The sequence below is a fragment of the Schistocerca nitens genome, chromosome 2, assembly GCF_023898315.1.
Source record: "Schistocerca nitens isolate TAMUIC-IGC-003100 chromosome 2, iqSchNite1.1, whole genome shotgun sequence".
NCBI lineage: Eukaryota > Metazoa > Arthropoda > Insecta > Orthoptera > Acrididae > Schistocerca > Schistocerca nitens.
Window position 1 is genome coordinate 21,350,171 of NC_064615.1, and position 18,187 is coordinate 21,368,357.

Genomic DNA, 18,187 nt, shown 5'->3' on the forward strand with positions numbered 1-18,187 from the left:
CCAAAATCATCCTGTCCTCAACCTACAGAACCTACTGTCCGCACACCCTCCACACAACAGTTTGCAGCCCCTCCGTCCCTATCACTTCCTCACTTTTCACATTTCCTCACTCCATTATGTGCCGCCCTCTGCCAATGTACCCAACTGTTCTTTCCCCTCCCTCCTCTCCTTTTCCGCTACCCCCCCCCCCCCCCCCCCCCCCGACACTGTGTCTGGCAGTCTCTATTTCTTTATGACCCATCAGACAGTGCTCTTCTCCCTCCCAATCCATATCCTGCTATCCCTACCACTCCTCCCACTCACTCCAAATTGCTATTCACATGACAGTTGTATTCCAGCTGGAGCTGCCGGTGGTAGCGATCATGTGTGCACGAGGTGTGCTTTCTTTATTAAAGAAGGCTTTGGTCGAAAGCTATAAGGTGTAACAATCTTTTTGTTATGCCTGTCTGCAGCTCATCGAGTCATCTTTATGGTGAGTCACAATCTATCCTTTTCCTAATATTGTCAAAGGTCTTTTCTTATGTTCTGAAACACAAGTAAACTGGTCTTGTTCAAAAGTCAGTGACAACTACGGGTACCAAATGCCAGTGTACCTACTCCAGAGTAAGACTTTGTATTTGCGGTCATTATCAAGTAGGCATGACACCAAACAGTGAAAGGATTACAGGACACATGTCTAGGATTGCAATGGCTATGAAAGTGTAATGCAATACTTACACGTTGTGAGGGGAATACTAAGGGAACTTAAATGTAGAAGTCTGAAACAAAAATGACATTCTCATGAAACACCACTACATGAATTTAGAGGACCAGTGTTCACGGAAGATTGTGCAAAAATTATGCTACCTTCACTGTGTATCTTACATAGGAACAGTGACAATAAGGTAAGAGAGAGTAGGGCATGTATAGCCAGTTATTATCCACTTTTCTGTACAAAAGTAGGCTGAAATTTATGTAAAACACACACACACACACACACACACACACACACACACACACACACACACACACACACACAGAGAGAGAGAGAGAGAGAGAGAGAGAGAGAGAGAGAGAGATATGTGGGGGGTAGAGGGAAGAAGCCTCTACAATTATTATTTATGTTTACCCTAAAGATCTAACCGTATGCATTAATGTAGAACATATACTCCATTAAAATAATTTTAAAGTATATCTTACCTGCAGTTCAACAAGCTGAGAGAAATGCTTCATTCCTGCTGTAATGTCTTCAGGAACAATATTTTCAAGTGTTAATGTGCGTACTTTCTCAAATGCATTCCAAACCTGTGATTGATAGAGCATAAATAATTTAAAATGCGAGAAAAGTTACATTTAAAAAAATGTAAACAATAAATGTGGTAGATCAGAATTTTATTATTAATATGGTAATGGCTGATAGTGAAAGGAGTATATATGACAGCATGATAAAAAACATTCACTCTCCATACAGCATAGGCATACAAATCTCTCCCCCCCCCCTCCCCCACATACATACACTGTACACACGAAAATAGATTTTGGGAGGGGGGGGTTAAACACATATGAAAGTATACTTACTTGATATTCCACACGTCGTTCAAACTCTGAGCCCAGGAACAAGTTTTCCAGGTTTGGACAGCAGTTTGCAATTACTTTCAATTTTACATTTGAAGGGCCTCTGTAAAATACCTGGAAAAAAACGGTAATATTAATTGACAGATCCATCTCCTGTTTCCGTTGCAAACCTCAACATTTGCAGTATATAAAAGAAAATATACATGCTGCTACTTTGAATTATTTAAGAATATAGAAGATGACACCTACACGCAGAAGCGCTGCATTGTTGACAGATACACACACAAAAGGTACAGAGCTTTACTTGGCTAGTTTTTGGAATGGAATTCATTTCTCAAGCGGTAAGAGAAACACACACACACACACACACTATTTCATGGTGGGACAGTGAGTTACCTTAGGTTTAGGCCAGTGAGGTTATGGGAGCAAAGGATGTGCTGTAAGGGGATGTTGTGGAGGTTGGATGGGTGGCAGAATACCACTTTGGTAGGGGATGGAAGTATCTTGGGTAGGATGTCCCTCATTTCAGGGCACGATGATAGATAATCAAAGCACTGACGAAGGACGTGGTTCATTTGTTCCAGTCCCGGGTGATATTGGGTGGTTGGTGCTTGGGATGGATGTGAGGATCAGTTGTGCGTGGAGATATGGCATAGGAGATCTTTTGTGTAGAAGAACTGGGGGGGGGGGGGGTTGCCTGTCTGTGAAGATTTTGTGACGCCTTCAGCATACTGGGCTGCAGATGCATCTGACACTGCTGGCGAGGCTGTATGGGAGGGATTTTTTTGTGTGGAAGGGTTGGCTGCGGTCAAAGTGCAGGTACTGTTGGTGATTGGTGGGTTTGGCGTGGACTGAGGTGTGGATGGAGCCACTGAGAGGAGAAGATCGACCTCTAGGAAGGTGGCACGATGGGTGGAGGAGGACCAGGTGAAGTGGATGGGAGAGAAGGTGTTGAGATTATGGAGGAATGAGGATAAGCTGTCCTGGCCTAGGGTCCAAATTATAAAAATGTCATCAATAATGTTTGGAGTTTTGGAAAGCTAGGAACGTTTACTTTGGGTGGCCCATGTGGTTGGCATACGAGGGTGCGAAGCGGGTGCCCATGGCTGTGCACGAATTTGATTGTATACTTTTCCTTCAAAGGTGAAGCTATTAACTCAACTCTCTTGAATAACTCAGCTCTCTTGAATTGTTTGAGCATTCATTCCCATCTTATTAGTGTTTAAAGCCAGTAATCACACGAACGGTAAGAAACAGTCATTGTCACGTACCGGTGTTTCATCTAAAATTTTGTGGCTATTATGGAGAACAATCCAGAATTACACTGAATATAGTCAAATTGGTACTGTAACAACAGTGACAAATGCGAATGAGAATTGGAACGGTTAGGGCCGTATTGCTTGTAAAGTAAACAGTGACTGGATTCAAAAAGTGCAGGCTATATTTTGTTTATTTAGTATTACAAAATATGAACCAGGTGCATACAATTATCTATTTGAGCAGAAATGAATAATAATCAAACAGTATTTACACTGGAGCAGGAAAAGGGGATGGATACTAGGCACAGGATCACAGTTCTTATCTTACTTGTACTTATGATATGTGAGTTCTACTCCACAACTAAATGGATTCTTACTGTCATTTACAATTACTAAAGACCAGAAAAATAAGATTGAACAGAGTGGAAGCTAACAACTGTTTCATAAAGGACATGAGGAATAATCTATATTATTAACTCCTGTGGCTCACAGCATGGCACATTACTGAGTGACATCACTTGGGCGGTGTAGTGACACTACTGACATCACTAAGGAAACCAAATAGCTGGCACAACACTACTGTTAACTGGTGCCACAATCCAGAGAGCACTTTCCATCAGGTGTGTCCTCTGACGAGACCATGCCCAAATCCAGTTTATAAGTGCATCCAGGTTTGGTCTGAGATAGTTGTAATGTGATCAGTGAATAGTGAGGCAATTGTCATGTTGGTTTGATTTATGATGTTTAAAGTGTGGACGCCAATAGTGTGTGAGCTGGACTTGGATTATGTGGCTTACTCTAAGATAGCTCATACTGTTTGAACCACTACTGCAGTGGCTGCAGCTTTCAATTGACTTGCTGCTAGCCCTGGGATCAAGGACGAGCAACCAATGGTAAACTGAAGAGGATACTCTGAGCAGTAGTGAGCGGTCAGTGGAGAGTCAATAAGGAAGCAACACTGTGCAGTGAGAAGACAGGCAGTTAATGTATGCCTGCTATACAGCTCTCTCTCTCTCTTGACTGCTGGGCTGTGTTCCAAAGGCGGTGCACTGGTGGTGAGCTTTGCTGTTCAATAAGTGATTTTTACTTGCTGCTGGAGTGGCAGCAAGTTAAAGAGGACACAGCTGCTACCAGAGACTGATGTTAATATTCTTGCAGGTGAAAGGCTCTGAGGACTCCAAATTCCAGTAAAGGCCATGTAAAATTGTTTTCTTTTTGCTGTGGCAAGGCACAGGAGTACGTTTAAATGGTGGTGTTTTGCAAATATTTTGGTTTGGCCACAACACTGAGTTTCTTAGTTGCAGTTCTGACCCGTGTTTCTTGTTGATTCATGTGGTAGGAGGCTGCATCCTTGAATAGAATACTGTGTTCGTACTGGCCCTGATCATTCAGTCTCTGGCTAGTATAAGTTGACTGAAACTCTGGTTGTCTAAATGTAACAGGTTTTATGCTGTTCTAGTTGTTGGCAATGTAGCATTAAGACTTTTATTTAATAGGTTATGCATGTTGATACTTTATATCTTTCAGCGTATTCTACTCTGTATTAAAGGTGGTCACATATAACAACTTTGTCAAAGCGTTTAGAACACAGTCGGTGCTGCGTGCTATTCCAGTTGAAATTTTGTCCTTTTTTCATGTTGTTTACAAAAACAAGTTTCCTTTAAGTCAGGATAATCGAGTGTGTGTGTGTGTGTGTGGGGGGGGGGGGGGAAGGGGGGGAGGTGCTATACATTTAGAGGAATGTGGAGTATCTGTTGAAAAGGCATAATGTCTATGTACTGAACCCATCTTAAGTGTATGGTAAATATCTCTAGTTGTTTTTCTTTTTTTGAGCTAGATTAATTAGATTTTCATTCACGTGCTTAACTACTCCAGGTTTGTTAACTTGTGCTATCCTCCTGGAGCAAGCTGTTATACTCTAGCTCTGTTTGCTATCTATTTTTTAAAAAAAGTATTACTTATCCATGTTAACTCCAGCCCGTTCCCATCCCATTGCTCATCACTATTTTACTGTTTCACAAGTTTTCAGTGTAAGGCCTCAAATTGTCTAATAAATCGGAGTTAGTATCCATTAGTTTAGTGTCCAACTCACTTTTACGAAAATGGTGATGTCTAGGGACTTGTGATGAATGCAAATCAAATTCTGAATATTTTTGTTATTGGTGAGAGTGTGGGTTTTCAACCTTGGAGAACTACAGCAATTACTGACACAAAACTGTGTAGCGATATCAAGAGCTAATGACAGCTGTTTTACAGGCAGTGCAAGCATTAGTGATGATAATACAGCCAGGGCTGACACTAAATATTCATGTGACATTACCCCTGAAGAGATCTCGGTAACAACAAAGGACACAAAACCAGGTAAAGCCCCCGGCTTAGATGACATCCTCCCGGTGTTTCTTATCAAAGTCTGGCAAATACACGAGAATATGCCAGAATGAGATTTTCACTCTGCAGCGGAGTGTGCGCTGATATGAAACTTCCTGGCATATTAAAACTGTGTGCCGGACCGAGACTCGAACTCGGGACCTTTGCCTTTCGCGGGCAAGTGCTCTACCAACTGAGCTACCCAAGCACGACTCACACCCCATCCTCACAGCTTTACTTCTTTACTTACTCTCATTATGGAAACATCCCCCAGGCTGTGGCTAAGCCATGTCTCCGCAATATCCTTTCTTTCAGGAGTGCTAGTTCTGCAAGGTTCGCAGGAGAGCTTCTGTAAAATTTGGAAGGTAGGAGACGAGGTACCGGCAGAAGTAAAGCTGTGAGGACGGGGCGTGAGTCGTGCTTGGGTAGCTCAGTTTGTAGAGCACTTGCCCACGAAAAGCAAAGGTCCCGAGTTTGAGTATCGATCCGGCACAAAGTTTTAATTTGCCAGGAAGTTTCATACGAAAATATGGTTAGCAAAGTTCTTCAAATCACTACTGTAGACAGGAAACATACCCAAGAACTTAAACATGCCAAGATAACTGCTTTCCTAAAGCCAGGTAAATGGGTTCAAATGGCTCCAAGCACTATGGGACTTAACATCTGAGGTCATCAGTCCTCTAGACTTAGAACTACTTAAACCTAAATAACCTAAGGACATCACATACATCCAGGACCAAGGCAGGATTTGAACCTGTGACCGCAGCAGCAGTGCGGTTCTGGAATGAAGCGCCTGGAACCGCTCGGTCACAGCGTCTGGCAGATAAACTGGGAAATCTTCCGTAACACTACTGGCGTATAGCACTGCTTACCATAGTGTGCAATCTTCTGGAGCAAGTACTACTCAACAGGATCTGTCAGACAATACTCACGGCCATCCCAGTAGAACAAGCCAGCTTTCGTCCCAACCGAAGCTGTGGAGACAAGTCCTGGCTCTTACAACACATGTTGAAGCGGGATTACAAAAGAAATTAAAAACATCTGTGGCCTTCATCGACTTGTCAGCAGTGTATGATACCGTCAGGAGACAAAGCCTACTCTATAAACTGATGAAAATAATTCCCTGCCAAAAAATGACAAAGCTTATTGGTAACAGAGGATTCCAGGTCATCATGGGAAACAAAGTCAGTAGCCAGAAATTCCTTCAAAATGGCTTACCTCAAAGCTTGGTATTAGCCCCACTGCTTTTCAGTCTATACATTGCTACATGCCAGAAACAGCTTCTAGGAAATTTGGCTACGCTTGTGACTGTGTCATTGCAACAAGGCATACAGATTTTGATACATTGGAAGAAACACTGACATCCCATCTGTCTGCCCTGGCAGCATACTTCCATAAATGAAGGCTTAGGCCTATCGTCACGAAGACAAAAGTAACCTGCTTCCATCTCAATAACAGAGAAGCCGACAGAGTTCTGGAAGTATACTTTGACGACACATGCCTCAACCACAACAAGGAGCCAAGGTACCTAGGGGTCATGTTAGACAGACCCTTGTCATTTAAATCAGACCTTACAAAAGTTGCTGCCATGGTGAGAACAAGAAACAACCTCATCCATAAACTCTGCGGACCCACCTGAGGACCAATGGCAACATGTCTGAGGTCTTCTGCACTGCACCTGGAATACTCTGCGATGGAGTACTGTGCACCTCTAATGCTAAACAGTAGTCATGTGAACAAAATCGATGTTGAACTTAACACCACCATGCACATTATTTCAGGAACCATTAGGTCTACACCTAACATATGGCTACCTGTCCTGAGTCATATACCACCCCCAAAAATACGAGAAGCAGCCTTGGTCAGGGAATACAAGATTGAAGCAAACCCTGAACTACTGGTACACATCGATATACCTGACCAGGGTATCAACAGGCTTCATTCAAGACATCTTCCTCTTGCTCTCGACAGCTTCACTGGGGCTGACATCAACTCTTGGAAAAGAGAATGGCTCCAAAATGCCCCAACAACTTGCCACCCAATGCCTTGTATTACTGAGGCAATTCCTGCGTTTGATCAGCCCCGTAAGATCTAGTCAACTCTGAACCAACTAAGAACTGGGCATGGAAGATGTGCTGACTCACTCTTCAAATGGGGACTGCTGTCTTCACCAGCATGTGACTGCGGCATGCCTAAGCAGACCATCCAACACATCAGAGATGAATGCAGTGCCACAGCGTTCAGTGGGGACTTTGAAGAATTCCTCATGGTATCCCAAAAATCCATTGAATATATACAAGGACTAGATGTTTGTGTGTGAATATATGTAATGTAGAATAACGTGACCCAATACTGAAACGTACTTAAATGTCATACACTAAATATGTCTTTGATACATTTGTGTTTACAGCTTTTCCACCATTTAACAATGTGTGGGGTGCGATGCTTACCACCAATAATTGCAGTTATATTCTATGGCTTGCAAAACTTCTGACATGGAAAGACAAAAAGCCATGTTCTTGTCAGGAAATGCCAATGCACAAGCTACAGCCATTAAAATCCGGCAGAACTTGAGTTGCATGGAAGATTTTCTTTATTGCAAAAACATTTTTCGACAAAGAACATGTTATTAAAGCCAGGTGAGAATTTTGGCAGCAGAAAAAGGGCCCCAATCAACCTTACACAGATTGGGCCTCCTTCTAATGGGATTAAGAAGAAATTATTATTTTAAGTAACTATGTGGGCAGAATTATGCAGACCCTCTTATCAGGGACATTATTGTGCATTTTACCCTCAACTCAGAAGAGAGGAATAATGCACTGAGGAAATCTGCTCTTTCTCTGATGGGAGCTATGTGAATAAACTGTCCACACAGGCTAGCTTGGTTATAAAGGAAGAATACATCAGGGCAGTCAGCTCTGTGGCACCAGAAGTGCGAGCTGTCTGCCATATCTGGTGGGAACCTCACCTGCACCACAGCCTGGACAATCCCGTAAGCAATTAAACCTGCAGTGAGAGCCCTGTCCAGTTGTAAACATTGTTTCCTTTGTCACACGTGCAGCATGTGCCCCCACTGGCGTGCAGCAAAAAGGGACATCTGCAAGAGGTATGTTGTAGCATTCCAGTGCAAATATGTCTCAACTTGTGGAAGATAACCAAGTAAGTGATGAAATTATGGAAGTACAGAATTTCCAGAATGCAACCTCGCAAATGTTTTTATAGGGCATCCTAAACAACAATGCTTCTATGTGCAAAACCAACACACACAAGTTTTGTGGTTGGCTCCCCTGCATGCAATCAAAACAAACCTTTGGACACATGGATGGCATCATGTGCCCTGCTGAGAAAACTTCCAATTTTACTCACTTTTTACTCATTTACAAAAATACTCTCATCCAGTAAATTTTCTTGTGGTAGCTGACCCAAAAGTCAATAAAAATTTTGAGGTGGCCTCCTACCACACTTTTGGATTTACTGTGCATGAAACAGTATACACACTGCAATTCAAAGAGCCTTCACCACCCTGAAGACTCTCTGTGATGGATATGCTCAAATCTTTTCACCTGGGTTACAGAAGGCAACTGATTTCAGAGCTAATGCCACTCTCAAAGCGGCAGCTATCCTGCATATCTTCAAAACTTGCCCAGTGTCTCTGGCTATAAAAGATGCCCTCAAAACAGAATACAGTAGGATAGACTTGCTAGTGAAGATGTGTTAATACACGTTTCCCACAGTCAATGGACCTCTCTACTGGTAGCAGTACACAAACCCAACAGCACCGCAAGATTTTGTGGTGATTTTGAACTAATGACAAATGCACAAGCTGAAGTGGACAATTATCCCCTACCTGACCTGAATGAACTCTCAGCAGAATTAGGCCTTGGAAGCTTGGCGTAACAGGAGTATATTTTGATATTCCCTTCGAAGCAGTATCACACTCTTACTTAAGTGTTCGATACAGCATATTAACTCTACCATTATACAAATAATCTAGTTGAAAGCCACAACACAGTGGAGCGGTTTTGTGTTTGCCCTCACCATACCCACTTGGACAAGCTGCACCCACTGCAAGAACGTCGTTGGTGAGGCCTTTCCTTTCCAGGTGGGCATCCCCAGTGTGGGCCTGTCAATTTTGGCACCACCAAACCTGGATCCATGGGATGATTTCTATCACTCATGACCATGATGTATACCACAGCCTCCATTAACAGACTTCTGCAGTGCTAATGAAATCAACTTAACCTCTGTGATCCTGGTCAGCACCCATCTTCTCCCCCAGCAGTCGCCGCAGAGGCGTGGGATGTTGTGGCACCACCAGTTTCACTATGGAAGATGAATAGCTGGTGCAACATTACTTTTGACCACTGTGGCGCTATGACTTGTCGTAACGAGTGCCATCTGATGGAAACATGCCAGAATCTGGCATATATACCGGTGCAGGGCAGCTCTGATTCAGTTGTAATGTGATCAGTGGAGTATGCGCTGCTCATCATATTGGTTTGGTTTACAATATTTACATTGCAAACTCTAATTGTTATTGGTAGAACTCCGATACTGCGTGAACTTGGCTTGTATTGGATAGCTTATTCTGCAATAGCTTGTACCGTCCTGCAAGAGTCATGTAACTATCTAATAAATTGGAGTTACTCTCTATTAATTTTGTGTGCAACTTGCACAAAAGGTGGTTTGTTTATTATTGGTTTTATTTTAACAGTCATAAGCCTGTGACTTGATAAATGTATACCGTATAACATCCTGTTGTTGTTGTTGTTGTTGTTATTGTTGCTGATGATTACGATGATGATACAAACTCACTGAGAATGTAATTGGGCAGCTCTTCAGTACAGGCTTTAGGTATAGGTTGATAATTATTTGGAATTTGCCAAACCTGTGACTGAATGTACATTCTGGGAACTACAGAAGAACATCATTACAATGACGGCAAAACTCCATACGAAACCAAAAATCCACATATCAAAATACCTTACTGCTTATTCACTACCAGCAATACCAAGCTTCAACCCTTATGAATGTATTTGCTATTTTGTTTATTTATTTATCTCTTGTTACAGTGATCCATGTTGTGACAGTATCACAGGATATGGAACGTGTCAGAGATCTATGGTAGCACATAAAAACAAAACAAAATGATTTCATATCACAGTAAACAGTAACTTAGGTTTTATTACAGAAAATCAATTTTGAGATATAAATAGTATAAAATGATCCTTCTAATAGGAACTATCTTAAAAGTTTTTTTTTTTTTAAACAAGAGCTCATCTTCTACCAAACACTTAATTCTTGAAGGGAGGGCATTAAAAATCTTACAGCCAGTGAAACTGACTCTTTTCTGTACCATACTTAGATTTGCCTGTTCATAGTGGATATCATGTTTTCTTCTCGTCTCATGACTACGATACTCACTATTCAGTTTAAAAATAGTTTTCTTTCCCTATGAAGCATGTCAAAGAGAATATATATTGTGCAGTGGATGTAAGGATTCCAAGTTTCTTACAAAGATTCCTGCATGTGGCTCTAGGATGGACTCCACACATGATCCGTATGGCTCTTTTTTCTGCACACAGTACTTTTTTAGCCAGTGACTGATTACCCCAAAATATAATTCCATTTGACATAATGACATGAAAATAACCATAATAGGCTGACTTCATGGTTCCACACTTCTATAAGAAGAAACAATGTGTAATGCTTAAGTTGCTGAACTCAAATCTTTTGCATAGATCCAGGATGTGATTTGACCAATTCAGTTTGATATAAATATGCAAGCCTAGGTATTTTGAGGTATCCACCCTGGTTATCACCTGCTCACCTATTTTTACTACCATTTCCTCATCTTTGAATATTGCGTGGAACTGAACGTAATTAGTTTGCTTTAGTGTAATTTAAAGAAAGGCCATTAGTGTTAAACCAGTTCACTGTTTCACTTAAAACCTTCTTTGCTGTCTCCTCAAGTTCATCTACTGAATTATCAATAAGTAATGTAGTGCCAGCAGCAAAAATGGTGAATCTACAATATTCTGTAAAGAGAGGTAAATCATTTATAAAGATAATAAAAAGTAGGGGGTCCAGAACTGAGCCTTGGGGAACTCCACACACGATGGTATCCCATTCTGAAGATAATGGGACTCCATTTTGACTATCCACTACAGCTTTCTGTTTCCTGTTTGACAGGAACGAGTCAAGCCCTTTCCCCGATGAACCACTTATACCGAGATGTGCAGCGTTTTGTAAAAGAATGTGGTGACTGACACAGTCAAACACTTTTGTTAGGTCACAAAAAATCCCAACTACCTTTAGTTTTTTGTTGATAGATTGCAAGACTTTTCCAGCAAATGCAAATATTGCATCTTCTGTTGACAAACCTTTCTGAAATCCAAACTGGCTTTCACTGAGGATATTTTGATCCCTGAAATGCTTAACTATCCTGGCACGCATTAGTTTCTCTAAAACCTTTGAAAAACCTGTCAGTAGTGATACTGGCCGATAGCAGCATCCGTCTTATCTCCCTTCTTATACAGCGGTTTTACAACCGCATACTTAAGCCTCTCAGGAACTATTCCTTGCTGAAGTGATGCGTCAAAAACGTGGCGAAGGACTTTACTTACATGGCTGCAGCAGTATTTTAATAATTTGTTAGAAATATTGTCAATCCCAGTAGAGGTTTTACTTTTCAGAGATTTAATAACTCTTTCAATTTCTTGAACAGTGACTGTTGTTGACTTCACGTGTTGTACTGAGTTAGGTACTATAGCTTTCAGAAGATCGAGGGCTTGGTTCATGGAGCCTTGTAAACCTATTTTTTCTCTTACTGTTAAAAATATTTGTTTAATGTGTCTGCAACTATTTTTGGGTTGCTAACAAGATGACCCTCACTTTTTATTTGGATATATTCACTATTAACTGTATTTTTCCTTGTTTCCTTCTTTACAAAACTTCAAATAGTTTTTACTTTATTGCTAGAGTAATCAATTTCTGTCTCCAAGCACATGTTCTTTGCTGCTTGTATGGTCTTATTCAGAACTTTAACTCCTACTTGGATAATTTGATCTCTTGGCTGCTGCATGTAGTTCTCTTCTTGTTTTACAAAAAATTTTGATGCCTTTAGTAACCCAATGCTTGTTTCCAGATTTTAACAGGTTTTCTTTCACTGACTTTTTTGGAAAGGTTTCTTCAAAAATACTTGTAACTTCATTTATAAATGTATTAAATTTTGAGTTAACATCAATTGCAGCATACACAGGAGACCAGTCCACTAGCTGTAATTGCTGATTAAAGCTTTCAATGGTGTGTTTGTTCATAATCCTAAAGTTTTTCCAAATGAAGTTTTCTTTCCTTTGTACATTTATTTGGTTTAGAATGAGGAATTGCACTTCATGATCAGAGGGGCCATTTATAATATTTTTAACAGTTAAATTATTGTAAATATCCTTATCTACAAATAAATTATCTATTAAAGTGCTAGAACCGGCTGTTACTCTAGTTGGAGTGTCCACCACTGGTACTAAGTTGTAACAGTACATCGGGTGTTCAAAGTCCATTTTGCTTCTATTTTCTGTTAAGAAGTCTACACACTGAAGTCACCTGTAACAATGGTTGATTCAGTTTACCTACATAGATGGGACAGAAGTGATTCTATTTGTCTCAGAAATACGTTCAGATTTCCAGCAGGTGCCCTGTAAATAGCCAGTACAATGACTGTTGCACTGTCTGCCGTTAACTCAATGCCACACACCTCAAAATGCTGATCACCGCTTCTCACATATTGCAACTCCACCTTTTCTCATAATAGATCTACAGTAATGTGCAGCTAAACTAAAGTTCTCAATTTGTAGCATGTGGATTCCACTCCTACCATGATGTTCTGAGAAATACAGTACATCAGGCTCGCTTTCACACTCATTTTTTAAATTTATTAGCAACTGGTCTATTTTATACTTGAATATATATTTTGGCGGACTAAAGACAAAGTTTGATTTTTGCACACCCCTGCATTTGCATGATGTTTCTTAGGAGGGGTTTTTTCCAGTACACTAGTTGATAGTATTGCTTGAGGTGTGGAAGACTCATACCGAACACATGAGAGGGATGAAACTTCCTGGTAGATTAAAACTGTGTGCCCGACCGAGACTCGAACTCGGGACCTTTGCCTTTCGCGGGCAAGTGCTCTACCATCTAAGCTACCGAAGCACGACTCACGCCCGGTACTCACAGCTTTACTTCTGCCAGTACCTCGTCTCCTACCTTCCAAACTTTACAGAAGCTCTCCTGCGAACCTTGCAGAACTAGCACTCCTGAAAGAAAGGATATTGCGGAGACGTGGCTTAGCCACAGCCTGGGGGATGTTTCCAGAATGAGATTTTCACTCTGCAGCGGAGTGTGCGCTGATATGAAACTTCCTGGCAGATTAAAACTGTGTGCCCGACCGAGACTCGAACTCGGGACCTTTGCCTTTCACGGGCAAGTGCTCTACCATCTGAGCTACCGAAGCACGACTCATGCCCGGTACTCACAGCTTTACTTCTGCCAGTACCTCGTCTCCTACCTTCCAAACTTTACAGAAGCTCTCCTGCGAACCTTGCAGAACTAGCACTCCTGAAAGAAAGGATATTGCGGAGACGTGGCTTAGCCACAGCCTGGGGGATGTTTCCAGAATGAGATTTTCACTCTGCAGCGGAGTGAGCGCTGATATGAAAGGCAAAGGTCCCGAGTTCGAGTCTCGGTCGGGCACACAGTTTTAATCTGCCAGGAAGTTTCATATCAGGCACACTCCACTGCAGAGTGAAAATCTCATTCTGGAAACATGAGATGGATGTTTCACGCAACGAATCCTTTTCTCTCATGTTACTCACCATAAAAAAAAACACTGGGTTTGTTTTCTGTTAGTGTATTACGGGCAACAGTTTCTGCTGCATGTGTTGATGTTTCAGCTGTTGATCCTGCCACTGGTGATTCTGCTGCTTTTGACGATGCTGCTGCTTCTGCTGCTGACACTGGTCCCATACCGATACACTGAATTTTGCCACCCTCTCCTTGTTCGCAATGCTTTCATTTATCACTTTACACACAAAGCGTTTTCCTTTCGTAATTTAGATGCATACCGTGTTTGGTACGCTGACACCTGTCCAATTCGCCTATATCAACAACGCCACATTTTCCAAACAAAGAACGCATTTGTTTTATTTTAATGTTAGTTTTTCGAATTTCTTTGTTGACACATGAGTGATACATTAGATCATATCTGTGTGGTAGAGTTGCAACTATTGTATTTAGTTATTTGCTTCGTTTTTTGCAATAGCATTTGCACCCGCTATACACACGACACAGTCATTTTTTCCCAATATTTTATCACGTAAGTTGACACCAATAACATTTTTTTGTTGTTGCTCCTGGCTTCATAATACCTGTTGCGTCATATTTTTTGTTTTCTTTGAAAAGTCTCGTCTTGTTTTTGCTATGACTGTCCGTTAAAAATAATACGCTACTTTCGTGTTTGCACTCTTGTACGTTTTTCTTGATATTGTCTTTCTCATTCGTCCCATTACTTCGTGCAAAAGATGGCATGCTCAATTGCTCACCATCATGAACTTGGAGCCTGTATCACTATTCTGTTGATAAGGTTTGTTCAAAAGTTCATGTTCCCTTACCAATGTTAGGCCTAAACCTGCCTCTTCACTCACGGAAAGAACATGAAATTTGTTTTTAACTGACAACTGTTTGGTGTTTTCACTCCCTGGAGATGTTTTCTTATTTACATATCTGTTTTTATATGTAGTTTCGTAAACTCATTAGAGTTTTTTTGCGGAAGAGAAATGGACTTTTGTTTGACTGTTGTTGATGTTGTTGTTGTGGTCTTCAGTCCTGAGACTGGTTTGATGCAGCTCTCCATGCTACTCTATCCTGTGCAAGATTCTTCATCTCCCAGTACCTACTGCAGCCTACATCCTTCTGAATCTGCTTAGTGTATTCACGTCTTGGTCTCCCTCTATGATTTTTACCCTTCACGCTGTCCTCCAATACTAAATTGGTGATCCCTCAATGCCTCAAAAAATGTCCTACCAACCGATCCCTTCTTCTGGTCAAGTTGTGCCACAAACACCTCTTCTCCCCAATTCTATTCAATACCTCCTCATTAGTTATGTGATCAACCGTTCTAATCTTCAGCATTCTTCTGTAGCACCACATTTCGAAAGCTTCTATTCTCTTCTTGTCTAAACTATTTATCGTCCACATTTCATTTCCATACATGGCTACACTCCATACAGGTACTTTCAGAAACGATTCCTGACATTTAAATCTACACCTGATGTTAACAAATTGTCCTTCTTCAGAAACGCTTTCCTTGCCATTGCCAGTCTACATTTTATATCCTCTCTACTTCGACCATAATCAGTTATTTTGCTCCCCAAATAGCAAAACTCCTTTACTACTTTAAGTGTCTCATTTCCTAATCTAATTCCCTCAGCATCACCCGAGTTAATTCGACTACATTCCATTATCCTCGATTTGCTTTTGTTGATGTTCATCTTATACCATCCTTTCAAGACACTGTCCATTCCCTTTAGCTGCTCTTCCAAGTCCTTTGCTGTCTCTGACAGAATTACAATGTCATCGGCGAACCTCAAAGTTTTTATTTCTTCTCCATGGATTTTAATACCTACTCCAAACTTTTCTTTTGTTTCCTTTATTGCTTGCTCAATACACAGACTGAATAACATCGGGGATAGGCTAAAACCCTGTCTCACTCCCTTCCCAACCACTGCTTCCCTTTCATGTCCCTCGACTCTTATAACTGCCATCTGGTTTCTGTATAAATTGTAAATAGCCTTTCGCTCTCTGTATTTTACCCCTGCCACCTCCAAAATTTGAAAGAGAGTATTCCAGTCAACATTGTAAAGAGCTTTCTCTAAGTCTACAAATGCTAGAAACGTAGGTTTGCCTTTCCATAATCTTTCTTCTAAGATAAGTCGTGGGGTCAGTATTGCCTCACGTGTTCCAATATTTCTACGGAATCCAAACTGATCTTCCACGAGGTCAGCTTCTACCAGTTTTTCCATTCGTCTGTAAAGAATTCGCATTAGTATTTTGCAGCTGTGGCTTATTAAACTGATAGTTCGGTAATTTTCACATCTGTCAACACCTGCTTTCTTTGGGATTGGAATTATTATATTCTTCTTGAAGTCTGAGGGTATTTCACCTGTCTCATATATCTTGCTCACCAGATGGTAGAGTTTGGTCAGGACTGGCTCTCCCAAGGCTGTCAATAGTTCTAATGGAATGTTGTCTACTCCGGGGGCCTTGTTTCGACTCAGGTCTTTCAGTGCTCTGTCAAACTCTTCACACAGTATCATATCTCCCATTTCATCTTCATCTACATCCTCTTCCATTTCCATAATGTTGTCCTCAAGTACATCGCCCTTGTATAGACCCTCTATATACTCCTTCCACCTTTCTGCTTTCCCTTCTTTGCTTAGAATTGGGTTTCCATCAAAGCTCTTGATATTCATGCAAATGGTTCTCCTTTCTCCAATGGTCTCTTTAATGTTCCTGTAGGCAGTATCTATCTTACCCCTAGTGAGATAACCCTCTACATCCTTACATTTGTCCTCTAGCCATCCCTGCTTAGCCATTTTGCACTTCCTGTCAATCTCATTTTTGAGACGTTTGTATTCCTTTTTGCCTGCTTCATTTACTGCATTTTTATATTTTCTCCTTTCATCAATTAAATTCAATATTTCTTCTGTTACCCAAGGGTTTCTACTAGCCCTCGTCTTTTTACCTATTTGATCCTCTGCTGCCTTCACTATTTCATCCCTCAAAGCTAGCCATTCTTCTTCTACTGTATTTCTTTCCCCATTCCTGTCAATTGTTCCCTTACGCTCTCCCTGGAACTCTGTACAACCACTGGTTCTTTCAGTTTATCCAGGTCCCATCTCCTTAAATTCCCACCTTTTTGCAGTTTCTTCAGTTTTAATCTACAATTCATAACCAATAGATTGTGGTCAGAGTCCACATCTGCCCCTGGAAATGTCTAACAATTTCAAACCTGGTTCCTAAATCTCTGGCTTACCATTATATAATCTATCTGATACCTTTTAGTATCTCCAGGGTTCTTCCATGTATACAACCTTCTTTCATGATTCTTAAACCAAGTGTTAGCTATGATTAAGTTATGCTCTGCGCAAAATTCTACCAGGCGGCTTCCTCTTTCACTTCTTAGCCCCAATCCATATTCACCTACTATGTTTCATTCTCCCCCTTTAACTACTCTCGAATTCCAGTCACCCATGACTATTAAATTTTCATCTCCCTTCACTACCTGAATAATTTCTTTTACCTCATCATACATTTCATCAATTTCTTCGTTATCTGCAGAGCTAGTTGGAATATAAACTTGTACTACTGTAGTAGGCATGGGCTTCGTGTCTATCTTGGCCACAATAATGCGTTCACTATGCTATTTGCAGTAGCTTACCCGTACTCCTATTTTTTTAATTCATTATTAAACCTACTCCTGCATTACCCCTATTTGATTTTGTATTTATAACCCTGTATTCACCTGACCAGAAGTCTTGTTCCTCCTGCCACCGAACTTCACTAATTCCCACTATATCTAACTTTAACCTATCCATTTCCCTTTTTAAATTTTCTAACCTACCTGCCCGATTAAGGGATCTGACATTCCACGCTCCGATCCGTAGAACGCCAGTTTTCTTTCTCCTGATAACAATGTCCTCTTGAGTAGTCCCCACCCGGAGATCCGAATAGGGTACTATTTTACCTCCGGAATATTTTACCCAAGAGGACGCCATCATCATTTAATCATACAGTAAAGCTGCATGCCCTCTGAAAAAATTACGGCTGTAGTTTCCTCTTGCTTTCAGCCGTTCGCAGTACCAGAACAGCAAGGCCATTTTGGTTAGTGTTACAAGGCCAGATCAGTCAATCATCCAGACTGTTGCCCCAGCAACTACTGAAAGGGCTGCTGC

General features: G+C 41.1%; 1 protein-coding gene across 5 annotated transcripts in view; it reads right to left on the minus strand.

Moving 5' to 3' along the window:
• Nucleotides 1–18,187, minus strand: part of LOC126235681 (uncharacterized) — an 84,160-nt gene that overhangs the window by 19,417 nt on the left and 46,556 nt on the right. For all 5 annotated transcript variants that reach the window (XM_049944416.1, XM_049944417.1, XM_049944414.1 and 2 more), the window contains exons 5-6: nt 1,558–1,668; nt 1,180–1,284 (exon numbers count right to left, since the gene is read on the minus strand). In XM_049944416.1, the coding sequence (XP_049800373.1) occupies nt 1,180–1,284; nt 1,558–1,668 (216 nt within the window). The remainder of the gene's footprint in view (nt 1–1,179; nt 1,285–1,557; nt 1,669–18,187) is intronic.